General features: G+C 45.7%; 1 protein-coding gene across 2 annotated transcripts in view; it reads right to left on the reverse strand.

The window, feature by feature from the left end:
* Positions 1-318: 318 nt before the first annotated feature.
* The window catches only part of SLC41A1 (solute carrier family 41 member 1), a 41114-nt gene continuing 25151 nt past the window's right edge, over positions 319-16281 (reverse strand). For both annotated transcript variants that reach the window (XM_001365619.4, XM_056815816.1), the window contains exons 7-11: positions 14570-14717; positions 14074-14153; positions 13089-13223; positions 12377-12525; positions 319-2895 (exon numbers count right to left, since the gene is read on the reverse strand). In XM_001365619.4, coding sequence (XP_001365656.1) covers positions 2710-2895; positions 12377-12525; positions 13089-13223; positions 14074-14153; positions 14570-14717 — 698 coding nt within the window. In that variant the 3' untranslated portion in view covers positions 319-2709. The remainder of the gene's footprint in view (positions 2896-12376; positions 12526-13088; positions 13224-14073; positions 14154-14569; positions 14718-16281) is intronic.

Below are 16281 nucleotides of genomic sequence, written 5' to 3' on the forward strand. Positions count from 1 at the left end.
CACATTTCTTTGAATCACTAGTGCCCTTTGAACATCAGGGAGTTCTACTGATTTACATGAGAAAGAGCATCACACTTGGGAGTCTGAAGACTTGAGTTCAAATTTTAACCCCAACATTTTAAAATGTGTGATCGTAAGCAAGACACTAAACTTCTCTGGATATTTCCCCTCATTTGTAAAATGGAGACTACGATTCCTCCTTATTATCTGTGTTAGCAGCGCAGGCTTCCATTGAATGTACTCAATGCTTTTGGCTTTGCTCTTTCCCAGTCAGAACAGAAGCCCTTTCTATCCAGATGCAAGGAATCACTCACAACCTAAATAAATGTCCTCTTTATTTTACCAAATATAATTTATCAGTTAAGTTGACATTTGTCAATTCAGTTATAGCAACTATAAATAATTCTCTTAAGACACAGTTCTGGAACTTTTTAAGAATACAAGAGTAAACCAACATTGCTCCTTACAGCCAGGTCTAACATACATGCACAGTTGGGGAAAGAAACCTTGGATGCATTTGCACTTTCAGTGATTTGTTCTCTCACTCCACAGTTCCTCTTTTTGACCCTCTCATCAGAGACCACATACAAAGGACCTGAGGGTGGGGGTGGGGGTGGGGGTGGCATCCTAGCCTCCTTACCAGGTCCCCTGGTCTACTCACTGGCCCAAATAGGACTCTGTGGATGAGAGAAAGATGATTTGGATAAACTGGCCAAACTGGGAAGCTGGAAGAGGGATGACCTCTGGAGGGGGTTTTTGTTTTGCTCTTTGGGTAGAGGAGATAGAGAGGATAGTAGTGGAGTGAGGGATCAGGCAGAGGTAAGGGGCAGAGAAGACAAGTCCAAGTAGTGATGAATTAGCTTTGCTGGACATAGCCCAAGGTAGATGGAGGATATGAACATCACTTTCAACTAGGATTCTGATTCTAGGATGGATTGGGAATAATGGGAGATTTGCTCCAGAAAATTCAGTTGGAGGGTCCCAATGATGAGTGGTATCTTGCCTAAGCGGTCCCTAGGAGGACAATTTGGGAGGTGGGGGTAGAAGCTGGGTGTGGAGGTGAGAATGGTATCTTTTACCCACAATCTTGTTGGGTAGGAAGGTTTTGTGGGGAGCCCTCAGAGCAAAGAAGCTGAGCAACCTGCATCCAAATGCCCAAATCCATACATGCATGAATATATGTATTCAGTTTTCCCCAGATTCCCAATCTGGTCCAGAACAATACATGGTGGAGATACTGAGAACCCCAGTTTTCTTCCAGTTCTCTTGTATCAGGCAGAGAAAAACAGCAGCAACTGGGTGGGGTCCAGACTAATGATTCTAGACCCACTTGGGTGCCCAGTGGATAGGATCCTAGTAGTTGAGGGATGGGGAGTGTGGGAAGGAGCAGTTAGGCTCTTGCTGGATGTAGCTGTCATCAACTTGGGAGAAAAGCCAAGAACCCTGATAGAGGAAGCAGGTTGGGCACCTTGGTGGTGGTCAGGCCTGGGCAGAGGTGAGAACCAAAACACAGAAAAAAAAAAGGGAAGCCTAAGTTTGGTGAAGCTCAGGTTCAAGAAACCCGCCCTCACTGCTAAGTTCAAAGGCAGGTTCTGTCTGTAAGACCAAAGGAAATGGAGAGGCAAGGCTTTAGATATGGAAGAGATGATGATGTAGGAAAAAAAATCAGCTTCCTGGGGGACTGGTGTGGGAGAAGACTGTTCTTCCAGGCTTTGTACATAATGAGTACTCAATAAATATTTGTTGGATAAATGAATAGATGAATGAAGGAACACTGAGACAGAAGCTGAGGGGAAGGAAAGTGATGGAGTGTGGGGGGATGCTTGCTTAGGAAGCCCCCAAGTCTTAGTTGATTCCATGCAATTTTAAGCACAGAAGGGGAAGTAGAACTTTCTCCGAAACTTCTAAGCAAAGAACCAGCTCCTGACTCAGCTCCTTGGCTCATTCGGGGGGGAGGTGTGCTCAAACAGGGCCAAAAAACAGGTCGAATGGCTGGGGAGTCAAGACAGAGGAAGAATCATGCAGCCTGTTGTTTGAACCCTGAGAGGATGTGGGTATCTGAATTTGAATGAATAGAAGAATTGGTGGCTGGCAAAGGGTGCCCAAGCCACTGTCTGCTTCTTCCAAGGAGTGTTAGGCATTTGGAGAAGAGTGGGATAGATTATTGGTGGTACTTAAAGTTAAGGGGGGAGGGACATACCAGGGTGAGAATAGTTAACCCACCTCCCTCTCTCTAGGGGTGGAGGTGCTGATTTCAAGCAGCAGAAAAGAGTGAGGAGCAATTGTTCCCTGCCCAGCTCCTTTCTTTTACTCATTTTCAAGGAAGTAAGGGGATGATTTTATTATCCTCACAGGCAACCAAAAATGCCAGAGCGCACCCACAAAAGGCTCCCCGGTTAGTCAAACATGGAGGTTGCTGAGGTTGGACTCGGGGTCCCTATGTCCCAGAAAGATGTCCCCTGCCCTGCTTGGAGGCACCCACCATGAAATTGCACTTGGTGATTGTCTCAAAATTGACTCATGCTGTTTGTCCCAGTCAATCTAGCCTTCCTAAATGCTCACTGTACAAACTCTGCTCAACATATTAAAAATTCCCATTGAAAATAATGAGAATTCAGTATCAAAGTGAAGTCTTAGAAAGCAGGATGGGGAGAAAACCAAAAAAGAAATAAAATCAAATATGAGGAGATGGGGATGGATGGGTGGAGGCTAGTCCCCAACGTCTGTGTCTCGGTCCCCGATGAGCCAGAGAACATGGAAGCTGAGAGCCAGGAGTCCAGTGCCGAGCAGGTCACCCAAGGCTGTCAAGTATGGGATGGAAAAGTTGTCTGGGTCCAGCCCCCGGCCCCACATCCAGTGCACCATCCAGTCTGCGATGTATAAGAGAATCAATACCTGGGAAGAGAAAGGGAGTCCAGCTGCATCAGACCTCACACTGGGAGCGAGGGGAACAAAGGCCACCACATCTGGTAAAGGTGGCCACACCTCAGAGCATCAAAATCTTTAGCTACACATCATCTCGACCAATCTTTGCCTCCCTCCCCCACTCCACTCCCATTTCCTAACACCACAAATACCGTCCTGGACAGAAGGTATCAGTACCACTCTGGAACTAGTCTAGAACAGAAAGGACAAGGTTTTCGTTTATTTAAGTGCTGGGGAGTAACAGTTGTCTTAAGTCACTATCCCAAAGGAGGATGGATAAGAGATCCTAGTACTAGGACCCAGCTGTCATGGAAGAAAATAACAGATGCTGATCAATGAATGGGACTCTTGCTTAAATAATCACCCTCACAACCATCCCCTCCCCTTTCCCAACGTACAAGCATGCCCAAATCTACCCTTGCCTTAGAGAATTCTCATTAGCTAATATCATTTTCTCAAACAATCATCCTTCATCCTTCCTCAGCCAAACTCTTATAAAAAAATGGTCTACACATATTGCCTACACATTCTCTCCTCATCCTTTTGCAGTATGGCTTTTGGCTTCATCACTCAACTCAAACTGCTCTTTCCAAAGTTTCTCAATGATCCCTGAATTGCTAAATCTATTGGCCCCTTGCCCATCCTCATCTTACATTCTCTGTAGCATCTGACATGGCTGATCATTTTCCTCTAGATCCTTCCAAGGCTCTCATGACACCAGTCTCTACTGGTTTTCTTCCTATCTGCCTGCCCATTCTTCAGTCTCCTTGACCAGATCATCATTAATTAAATGCCCCTTGACAGCTGGTATACTCAAAAGCTTGGCCCTAGGCCCTCTACTCTTCTCATTCTATACTCTCTCATCACCGTCCATGCACTTAATGATCATTTCCAGATCTCTAAGCTCTAGACCTACATCACCAACTATGAACTGGATATCCTATAAGCATCTCAAAATCAACCTTTCTGAAACAGAACACATTATTTTTCTATCCAAACTTCACCATCTTTCTAGTTACTTAGGTTCATAACCTTGGTATTAGATTCCAAACAGTTGCCAAATCTTATAATTTCTACTTCTAAAATAACTTTTTTTATTCAGTTTTCTATGGTACAGCTTTAGTTTTGTTTTTAAACCCTTAGTTTCTGTCTTAGAATCAATATTAAATAAGGGTTCCAAGGCAGAAGAGCAGTAAGGGATAGTTGGGGTTAAGTGATTTGCCCAGGGTCACACAGTTAGGAAGTGTGTGAGGCCAAATTTGAACTCAGGGCTTCCCATTTTTGGCCCTGACTCTCTATCCAATGAACCACCTACCTGCCTCCAGATTCAGTTTTTATAAATTTAAATTGCTTATAGCACACAGCCCATCAGCAGCATTCTCGGGCAATTTAGGATAAATCAGTAGCATCTTTCATAGCAGAAAGAGGTACAGAGAAAGGGAGAATCATACAAGGGAGAAAAGGAAGGACTTCTGGGGGAGTATTTGCCATGCAGCTGGCAGGGTTTGTCTCTGGAACGAAAAGATATTCTTGTCCAAGGGCAGGAGGTAAGAGGAGGTGACCAAATACTTTTACAATTATGAAAGAAGACCCTTCAGACAAAACTTCAGGGTTGAGGTAATAATAACAATCCAATAATAGCTAACATTTATGTAGCTTACTTATTACTAGGCACTCTGCTAAATGCTTTACAATTATGATCTCATTTGACTCTCCCAACAACCCTGGGAAGTAAGGGCTATTATTATCACAAAACAAAATTCTGGCCATCTTTCAAGAAATAGCTCAGATGTTACCTACTTCAAGGTCCTTTCCCTGATGACCTCAGCTGAAAAGAAAACTGGCCTTACTTTGTACTCCAATAATGGAATTCACTCCACTTTGGAACACTTCTAATACACTGCCCTGGATTGTAGATATCTGTATTTGTTGCTTATCTCTTCCACTGGGCTAGAAATAACTAGACAGTAGGAGCTGTGTCTCATGCAAATGAAAATGCTCTTTTTCTCCTCAAACTTCTTATAGCATTTTGCCTAAACCTTTGAAACAAAGCCATTAGCATACATTCCTTTATCCCCAGCACTCACCACAGTGTCTTGCTACATTTGTTGATTAATAAATATCTGTAGAGATGAATAAAATATCTGCTCAATTGAATTGTGAGCACTTGCAATTTAACATTCATCACAATTACAAATTTCTGACTAGAATGAATTTGCTGATGCTTAGTAAGCTGGGAGCTCTGACTGAAGCACATTCCTGACACACAATCTCTCCTCAGTGTGAGTTCTGAGTTGTCAAAGAAGCAATGAGCTCTGGTTCTCTCCCATGTGAATTTCTGATGTTGAATAAAGGATGGGCATAGACTCAAAGATTTCTCACAGTCTTGACATCCACAGTTTCCCCCCTCGTATGAATTCTCCTATGTTCAATAAACTGGGGGTTACAACTGAAGTCTTCTTCCACATGCTACATTTATAGGGTCTTTTTCCAGTACGGGTTCTTTGATGCCCAATAAGGTTTGAGCTTTAAGGAAAGATGAAGACTTTCCCACATTCATTATATTCAAAGAGTTTTTCTCCAGTAAGGATTCTCTGATGCTGAGTAGTAGTGAAGCCCTCCTCACATTCATTACACTTAGGTTTCTCTCCAGTATGAGTTCTCTGGTGTTAGAGAAGTAGTGAATGGCATAGAAAGCTTTTCCCACATTCATTTCTTATATGGTTTTTCACTAATGTGAGTTCTCTGATGATCAATATGAATTTCATTGAGGAGTTTGGGGCGTGGATAGCATGCTTATGGAATCTTTACTCTTTGATATGTGACAGGACATGAGGTCACACCTAAGTTTGTCCTATATTTAATCCTATATTTACTATATTCCTAGTCTCTTTTTCCTGCAGTAGTTTTTTTTTAATTTTTGTGGGTCACAGTCACTTGCTTAGAATGTTTCGTTTAGGAAGGGAATTTCTTCAAAATCACTGTTTTGGGCTTTCTCTGATAACTCTTTTTCTTTCATATACATAAGCTCCTCTAAAACCAGGGATCTGAGAAACATTCTTTAAGAATATTTCTGAAGTTGCTTCATATAAGTATGTATTTTATGAAGTGGCCACTTTTTCATAGGAATGCTTTGTCTTCAGTTCATACTCTGGGATCTGAGTGGCAGCTTCTTCAGCACTCTTTCTTTCCAGTTGCCTGCAAATCTAGGATCCATAGCTCCTTCTCTTGCTCCAGCTGGGAGATCAGGTTTAGAGTTGGACGATCCATAGAGACCAAGGTCCCATAATTTTTCAGCATCATATCTCTGTAGAGATCCCTTTGAGAAGAATCCAAATGTTTCCATTCTTTCTTTGTGAAGTACACAGCCACATGCTGGAATGTCACCAAACCCCAGGCGGGTTGAGTAGTGAGACTCCCCAAGGTTCTCTTCAAACAGGCATTAGGAGGGTTAGTCTGCTCTCCATACCACAGACACACTTGTGCTCCCCAGCAGAGAAGGGGGAGCCCAGAGCCCCCTCTAGTCCTTACCTTACCTTTCAAATAGACCTCTTCTATACACTCACAAAGCCATGACCCTAGTTTAGGTCCGCACAGCCTCTCAAGTCATCTCTCCACTTCTAATCTCTCTTCTCCAATCTATATCCTTCCTATCACCACCAACATAATTTTCCTCAAGTGCTGCCCTGACCATATCGCTTCTCTAATCAATAAACTCTAGTGGCACCTTATTACTCTCCCCTGTTCGCATCTACAGCTTCTCACAACCTGGCTTCACCTTTCCAGTTGTATTCTTTATTAATTACTCTCTCCTGGACTTGATGGTCCAGGTATCCTGGTCTTCTCACTGGTTTTCATAATGAGCCTCCATCTCTAAAGGCTTATCTTTGCACAAACCATCTATCGCCACTGCCCAGAAGGCACTTCCTCTTTAGTGTCCTGGTTTCCTTTAAGACTCAGTTCAACTTCCACCTTTTATGAGGCCTTTTCTGATTCTCTCCAGATGCTGGTGAATTCCTCCTTGAAAACTGCCAATTAGTCATTTATTCTGCAAATACCTATATAAATTCAGATGTGCTTTGCTGACAGAAGGGAAACTCCTTGAAGGCAAGGATGATTTCATTTTGGGTTTTGGATCCCCAGTGCCTGGGACAGGGTAGATACCTAATTAATACCTGTGGAAGGTTAAGCACTTTCTCTTTTTCTCTCCTAGGTATGGGGACCTCCAGAGTTCACATTCAGTAAAAGGCTCCGTCGTGTTGTTACTCTGGGGTTGACAAAGGTGGTAGACAAGAAGCTTTAAGAAATAGGATTAAAAAGCCCCCAAACCTATGCTTTCCGTGGGGTCCCTGGTCCTGAGACCACAGGGATCCTAGGGCTTTTAAATGGCCTCATCCACTTTAAGGATGGCCAATTCAACAAACGCCTACTATATACCAAGCACCGTGCCAGGAATGGATGATACAAAGAGAGATGCCCCAAAGATCTAGCTTCTCAAGAAGTCTCCTAAGAGAAAATGTGGGGCAGCTAGATGGTGCAGTAGCTAGTCCCAGGCCTGGAGTCAGGAAGACCAGAGTTCAAATGTGACCTCAGATATTAGCTGTGTGACTCTGGGCAAATCATTTGAATTTATTTGCCTCAGTTTCTTCCTCTGTAAAATGAGCTGGAGAAGGAATGTCAAACCACACCAGTATCTTTGCTAAGAACACTCCAAATGGATCACGAAGAGTCAGACATGACTGAACAACATCAAGGGAAAATGTTTATACAAAAAAGCTGACACAAACCACAGTGGAAATAAATGCAAAGGAGAAATCAAGGCAAAGAGTTATGAGAAATCTGAGGAGGAACAGGAAACTTTCATTCAAGGGAGTCAAGGAAGGTCTCATAGATAGCAGAAAAAACAGCAGACTTGGGATGGGAAGACTTGGGTCTTAGGTCTTGGGTCTCACATCAGCTTGGACAAAGCATTTTCCACGCTGGGCCTCCCCAGTAATATGATAGTCCACAGAGGCAGGGTGGCAGAGTGGAAAGAGCATTGGAATTGGAACTGGGAAGAGTCTTCTGAAACTTCTCCCATGAGAGTCTAGGCTTACAGACTTGGAGCTGAAAGGGGCCTCCAAAGTCTGCTAGTCCAACCCTTTACTTCACAGATGAAGAGACTAACACTGGAATTCCTGATCTGAAGTTCTAGTGGTGAGAAGTGGCAGATCTCAAATTCTGAGCCCCAGTTCTCCAATTCTACCTGCTAGTGACCTGCTAGCTACCTCAAGATCTCCAGGGTCCCTGCCAGCATTCTGGGACAGGCTCGGGGAAGCTCAGATACTTTGTTTTGGGGGCTTAAAAGTCAAAAAGCAGGATTGGGGTGAGGGGAGACCGTAGCAAGGAAGCCACTGAGTTCAGTAATAAGGCAATAACCTCTTCTATATGCCAGGGAGAATGACAGAGAGGAAACACTCGAGCCCCCAGACGGGAGATGGGAGGAAGAAGGAACAGGGAACGCCAGGCATAGGTTTTTAAGAGGGCGTAGAGGAGACACAGGGAGAAAATGCACATTCCTTCTCCCATAGGTGGTTGAGGATGGAATTATCCTTCTACAATGACTTGTGAACCTAATCTCTGATTGCTTTTATTTTCATTATCAGATGAGATACTATGTAAAGTGATCGCACGTCTTCAGGAGCTATAGAAAGGTTCGCCATGACAATTATTTTTTTCTCTCCGAAGAAAAAGTTACACAAGGTGGTTTAGGTAGAAGACTGGACTTGAAGTCCTGAGTGTAAATACTGCCTCAGACACTTCCTAGACAGAAGACCCAGAGTGGGTCACTTAATCTCCACTGGCCTCAGTTTTCTCAAATATAAAATGGACATAATATCATCTAGAAGGCTCAAATGAGATACTATTTGTAAAATCCCTAGCATAGTGCCAAGACTAACAAGATTGTTATTATTCAGTTGCATCTGACTCTTCATGTCCCCATTTGAGGTTTTCTTGGCAAAGATCTGAGTCTGATTTGCCACTTCCTTTTCCAGCTCATTTTACAGATGAGGAAACTGAGGCAGAGTTAAATGATTTGCCTAGGGTCATAGAGCTAATAAGTGTAAGAATCTGAATTTGAACTCCGGGATTCTTGACTCAGACCCTGTGCTCCTAGTCGGTGCTTAATAAATGTTTGCACCCTTTCCTGTAGCTAGGTGGCACAGTGGATGACAAAATGGATAATGATGCTGGTCTTAGTGGGGTCTGAAAGACCTGAGTTCAAATATTACCTCCCTTACTAATTGTGTCACCTGGGGCAAGACACTTAATCCCTTTGTGCCTCAGGCTCCTCATCTGTAAAATGGGGACAAGAACAGAACCTGTCCTCCCAGGGTTACTGTGAAGAGAAAATGAGATAGTATTTGTAAAGTGTTTTTGCAAACTCTTAAAGACCTATATGGGGGCAGCTGGTGGCTCAGTGGATTAAGAGTCAGGTGTAGAGGTAAGAGTTCCTGGGTTCAAATCCGGCCTCAGACACTTCCCAGTTGTGTGACCCTGGGCAAGTCACTTAACTCCCATTGCCTAGCCCTTACCACTCTTCTGTCTTGGAACCAATACACAGTATTGATTCTAAGATGGAAGGTAAGGATTTCAAATAAAAAAAACCCTATATAAATGCTAGCTAATTATTCTGATTAAGACTGTGATCCAAGAGAATTCCAAAGGACACATGCCAAAAAATGCTATCTACTTCCACAGAGAGAACTGATAAAACTCTGAATGCAGATGGAAGTATCCTTTTTTCACTTTATTTTTTGTGTGTATGTGTGTGTGTGTGTGTGTTTTCTTTTGCAATGACTAATATGAAAATCTGTTTTGCATGACTTCACATGTATCATCAACATTACATTGGTTGCCTCCTCAAGAAAGAGGGAGGGAGAGAATTTGGAACTCAAAATGTAAAAAAAAAGAATTTAAAAAATGTTTAAAATATAATTGGAGAATATTTAACAAAATAAAAACATTAAAAAATAAATGCTAGCCAAAAAGAGAGGCAGCTAGATGGCAGTACCAGGCTAGACAGGCTCAGAGTCAGGAGGACCTTCTAAAAAATTTAGCTGTGTGTCCCTGAGCAAGTCACCTAAACTCCATTTGCCAAGCCCTTGGCCTTCTGTTGGAGAATTGTTGCTAGGCTGAATATAAGGATGAAAAGAAATAATAAATATTATTTATCACTTCTGCCAGATCCTCATATAATAAATTTATAATCCAGGGGTGTAGTAAAATATTGAGTCAAAGTGGGCATCAGTGAAGTGCTTCATGTAGGGCTCAGATGGCAGGGAATTTCAGGTAAAGGACTGTTTCCTGCTGTGCCAGGTCTGAGACCCTACTCACTAGGGGGGCCATCTCCTAAATGCAGTCTCACCAAAATCTCACACAACCACTGGATTTAAATCCCTTGGTGGTGGTGGTAGCGAATCACTTCATGTTCTGGGCCTGAAGTTCCTTATCTGTAAAATGAGAGGTTGGATGAGATAAACTGGAAAGTCCCTTCCAGTTTTAAATATCTGATTCTAACTTTAAATCCTTCTGGCTGGGATAGCTAGATGGTTCAAAGGACAGAATACCAGGTCTGGAGTCAAGAGGACCTGGATCCAAATCTGGCCTCAGAAATGTCCCAGCTGTATGACCCCGGGCAAGTCACTTAACTCCACCATTGTCTAACCCTTGCCCTTAGTTGTTATGAGGGCAGAAAGTAAAGATTAAAAAAAAAAAAACCCATCTGGCTGCAATTCCTAGATTTGTTTTTTCTTTTCTTTTTTTAAAGCCCTTACCTTCGGTCTTCGACTCAATACTATGTATTGGCTCCAGGGCAGAAAATCAGTAAGGGATAGGCAATGGGGGTTAAGTGACTTGCCCAGGGTCACTCAGCTAGGAAATGTCTGAGGCCCCATTTAAACCCAGGATCTCCCTTCTCTAGGCCTGGCTCTCAATCCAACTGCCCCAGATTTGTCATTTCTAGGGGGAGAGAGGCCCTTCTCGGGGTGGTTCCTGCCATTCCTTTCCTCGATGAGCTCCCTAGGATCCCGAGAGGGAGAGAGCGAAGGGAGTCACCAACCTCTAAGAGGCTCACTAGCAACACTGGGAGAATTCCTATTTACAAAGCTGCTGCCTTTACTCCTCATGGCCAGGGACATCTGATGAGTCCAAGTTTCCTTCCTTCATGCAGTCAGCGTGGGCTCAGGAAATAAGAACTTATTTTTAACCTTTGATGTAGCAAAATAGGATTAGGAAGTGAGGAAGGCACAAAAATATTGGCCTGCCGGGTGAAAAAAAGCAAGTTTGGGGGGTTATTTGCCACTCTGGCTTGTCCAGATTTCTCTTTGGTCTTCCCCCCTTCTCCAGCTCGGTTGTCTTCTCTCTGAGGGGGGCGGGCCAGCTGGTCTTGGAGGTCCCTTCTGGGGCAGAGCCCATGATCAGTCCCTGCCTCCCCCACCTCCTCTCCCTCAGCGGCCGGCCATGCGCCCCTTGCAGACTCTGGACGCTGCCTAACGTCGGGGCCCTCTATAGAGCGTGAGAACTAAGCGGGTTTGGGCTCAAAACCAGCCACGTTGTAAATACTGTGGCATGAAAAGGGCATCTCCGGGGCCCTCCGAGGAAGGAGCTGGACGTCGGAGCGGGGCCCTGCCTCCTGCCCCTGGCCCCGAGGAGCCCCCATCGAGCACCCTTCTCACCCAGGGAGCAGCCTGGCTGCGGTGAACAGACCTCTGTGCTGTCCCTGGCCGGCCACCAGTAACCTCACACCCTTCTTGGCAGCGGCAGAGGAAGCCATATAAAGAGTGATTGAAAAGCTGGAGGGCGATGTCCGGGAGAAGGGAATGCAGCTGTTCCCACATTCCAGCCAGGGAACTCATGGCGGCTCACGAGCAGAGGGCCAGTGGCCAGAAGGAACCTTCCGTGACGACAAGGCCTCGAGGGTTCCTGGGAGGGAGCACCCTCTTCTGACTCCCTTTGGTGGCTGGGTCCCACTCCCCGTGACCCTGTGGACTTTCTATTCATGGGGTTTTCTTGGCAAAGATACTGGAGCGATGTGCCATTTCCTTCTCCAGGCTGTCCCCATTTTACAGTGGAGGCTAAGGCAAATAGAGGTGAAGTGACTTGCCCAGGGTCACACAGCTCGTCGCGGAGGCTGGATGGGAACCTGGGTCTTCCTGATTCTAAGCCCGGTCCTCTATCCACCGTGCCACTTGGCTGCCCACCTCCCTAGTGAGGCACAGACAGATCGGTCTCTTCACGATGGCTCTACGGGGCCACGGGCAGTTCTAGTTCAGGTCAAAGGAAGTGGTGAACGTGTTGCGTGGTGGGGAGGAGGACAGGAAGTGCAACTGAGGAGGTGCTCTGGCATGCTTCCCCGCCCCCCCGAAGGCATCGGAGCAGCAGGAGAGGCCCGTGAGCCCCCTCTACATACCTGGAGCAGTGCAGCCGTCATGTAGAAGATGATGAAGATCAGGGTCAGGGTGGTGTGCCCACCCTGCATGCAGCTGATGGTGTAGAGGAACACCAGGTGTCCGGGCACCACGAGGAGGAAGAGAACCCGGGCTGAGCGCGAGTTCACGTCTGGGGAACAAGAGGGAACAAGAGCTAGAGAATCCAGAAGCCTCCCTGGGGGCCCCTCCATGAAAGAAGGGGATGTCTGAGGTCCAGGGGACCGAGCCCACTCGTCCTTCCTCGGCGGCGGCATCAGATAACTGGAGCCTTTTTTTTTTACACTCCACCAAGCTCAGGGCTTCAGGATCCTAGAGTGGTGAGAGGAATCTCACCTGCCCCAACAGATGGTGGCTCCTGACCATCTGGGCACCTTGGTAGCACCTGGCTCCCAAGGGAGAGTCAAAGCTTCTAGCATCAAACAGATTCCCTTCTCAGGACTGATCACTGGTCTTGTCATAAGGAAAAACTTCCAAACATAGAAAGAAGTATCAATATAGAACGGGCTGCTTTTGGGGTGGTGAGTTCCCTGGCACTGGAGGGAAGGAGCACTTGGTGGGGATACAAGTTAATAGGGTTCATTGTTTGGGTAAAGGCTAGACTCATGGAGCTCTTATTTGGATGCCGTCTATGAATCAATGATTTGTCTCTGTCTTAAGTCTAGGAAATACCCAAGAATCCAGAAAAGGCTTTACCAGGGCTGAAGAAGGTGGTGCAAGGGCTGGGGCAGCGACGGGGGGCTGGCTCTGAGCTTTCCCCTGGCATCCCGTTCATGTGCAAGTAGGTGGAGATTCGGCTGGCTTGGACGGCCACCAAATTGCCTCCAACGCCTGCAGAGACAAAGAGAGGTTTGGGGGTGACAGAAGCAAAGGGGACGCGATGACCTTAGTTCTCATCATCCAATACTATGGACATCCTTTGTACTGTGCCTGTGGGTACCATTCTATGCCAGCTTCTAGAGAATAAGGTACTGAGAAGAAAGAAAATCATCAAAAGGTATGGCCGCCTTGTCTCTCATGTCCAGGAAGACTTAAGGCTGAGCACCCCCAAACTAAGCCCACCCCCACCTCTCTGGGCAAACACTCGCTCTGCACGCTTATGCATCCTAGTGCAGGCAGACAGGCTTCCAAAGGAAACAGACCCACTTCAGATTTCAAACACCTTTCTTTCTCCTCTGTTAGTGCCAGCTGCCTATCAGTCTTAAGACACACGAATAGGTTCTGTAAGATCTTAGAGCTGTGCCTTTGATCTTCTGGAGCTTGAGAGAAGTATAAAAATAGGAATACCAGAAATAAGTGTCCTGGGAGATATCAGGCACCGAGCAAGGTCCTAGGTCTAGGCCTTAACCCAGGAGTCAGCAAACGAACGGCTCCAGGGCCAAATCATCTGGCCACTGTGCACTAAGAATGGTTTTGACATTTTAAAATAAAATAACATTTTAATTTAAATTGTAAACACCATTTTTAGGTCGAGACATATGAAAACAAATGGATGACCCTAATTTGCCCACTCCTGGCCCCAGCCCATGTGCCTGGGTCTAAGTCTTATAATCTCAGAGCATCCAGTCTGAAATCTAGACCTGAGAACTAAGGATCTCTTCTAGGAAACGAACCCCAATAAGGAAATCTAAATCATCCTCCCATCACTTGGTCTTTTCTCTCAAAAATGCTAAGCGCTCACCATTAATCACTGGAGTGAAGACAGCCATGCCAGCAAAGTTGGGGTCAGAGACAGTCTTGTCTAGGATGAGGCCTCCAACACTGTGGGGACATACGATTTAAGCAGGGACATTAGACACGCTTGCTCTGGGCTCTGGGAGATAGTCCCTTGGCCTCAGAAGAGAACAGACCTCATGGTGCCCTAGGGTCCCAATGCCCATCGTGCCAGAACACAGGGCCATAGCTTCATGGCTCTGGAGCTGGACTGGGCTTTAGGTGCTTCTGGCCAGGCTCTTATGGATCTAGTTTCATCATGGCACCTGAGGAATAGGCCAGCCACTTCTTCCACCCTCAATTTCTCCACCACTCCCATCTCCCTCACCAGCCTTAGGGGAGAGAGGGCGCCCCCCCAGAAGTACCAATGACTATTAACCTTAGTCTTTTGTCCTTACCCCCACCTTCTAGTGCCTAAACAGGAAGATTCTGGTGGGGCCACAGACTGAAGGAACAGACCCTACCTGCTGATGGCCATGGCAATGATGACCGGCTCCCAGCCCGAGTACAAGACCTCCCGCGTGGCGGGGCTCCTCTTGGCTAGTACCACCCAGACAGGCAACAAGGCCACAAAGAAGGCACACACCAGAGGGTTGATATACGGCCGGCCCTCTGGGAAGAGGCAGAAAGAGGGTCGTGAGTACGGTCCATCCTGGCCCCACAGTCACCTTCACTCAGGGTCACACATCCTTCCACTGGGAGAATGGAGGTTCTACAGCTAAAGTTGCTATCCTTCTAGCAGACTCACAGATGCAGAATAAGAGCAGTTTTGGGAAATGGCTCAAAGCCATTTCAGAAAACTGATGAATGATGCCAGCTTAGCTTGGGTTTATTTTTTAGTTTGAATTCAACTGTCATCACCTCAATGGGCTTCTTCAAATGAAAAATAATAATAATAACAACAATCATAATACTCTAAGTGTATATGGGCTTTTTAACTCTTACCTTCTGCCCTAATTATCAATTCTAAGACAGAAGAGGTCAGGGGTTGGCAATCAGGGTAAAATGACTTGCCCAAGCACACAGATAGGAAGTGTCTTGAGGCCACACTTGAACCCAGGTCCTCACAACTCTATCCACTGAGCCACCTAGCTGCTCCTCGATATACTTTCAAGTAAGTTATCTCATTTGATTCTTATTATCGTCACATTTCATATTTATACAGTATAGTGCTTTAAGGTTTACATATGTTACCTCATTTGACCAAGACCTCTATGAGATAGGTAGCATGAACCCCATTTTATAAAAAAACAAACCATGATGGGGGTGTCCAATCTGTGGGCTCCCAGAGCCTGTGTACTATCAAGGCCCTGCTCCTCCTCCTTGGTCTGAGAACATCCTCTTTTGGTTCCTCTGTTCAAGGACAGTGATCAACTTCCTTATTTTATCCCTGCTCGGGGTCAGATCTAAACCTTCTAAGCCCACAGAAAGTTCATAGATTGAGGGACCTAAAGGGAACGGAGGGGCCCTTTCCCACCCTAGACCTTCCTTCCACCTTACATGTGGAAACTGAGACCTGCCCAAAGTCACACAGTCACACAGGTTCTTAATCCAACATCTCAGTGTGCCATCTCCCTGCCAATGCTCAGAGGGATCTGGAGGCCTTTCTAGTTGCCTTACTCTTTACATATCGCTCCTCTCCAAGAACTCTAGCCATATAGCCCTTCCATCTGTTGCCCACAAGTCACATTCCATCTCTCCTTTGCACTGGCTCTGGTCTCCTCTGTCTGAAAAGCATTTCTTCCTTAACTCTGCCTTTCATAAGCTCAGGTTTCCTTTAAGAGTCAGCTCTAGTGGGGCAGCGAGGTAGTAGAGTGGATATAGAGTGCCAGTCCTGGAGTCAGGAGGAGCTGGCCTCAAATCTGACCATCAACACGTCCTAGCTGTGTGACTTTGGGCAAGTCACTTATCCCCAATTGCCTAGCCCTCACCACACTTCTTAGAATTCACACCGAGACAGAAGGTAGGAGTTATTTAAAGAAGGTAAAAACACCTCAGCTCAAGTGCTCCCGTCTGTATGAGACCATTCCTGGTCCCCTTCATGGCTAGGGTCTTTTCTTCATCCCCCCACAGACTACCAGGTTATCTCACAGATCTCTTTTGTGCATGCTTCCATGTAGATGTATCTGTATCGTTTCCTCTGTTTGAACATAAGCTCCTTGCATAAAAGAACTCT

The sequence above is a fragment of the Monodelphis domestica genome, chromosome 2 (genome assembly GCF_027887165.1).
Source record: "Monodelphis domestica isolate mMonDom1 chromosome 2, mMonDom1.pri, whole genome shotgun sequence".
In the NCBI taxonomy this organism is placed as follows: Eukaryota; Metazoa; Chordata; class Mammalia; order Didelphimorphia; family Didelphidae; genus Monodelphis; species Monodelphis domestica.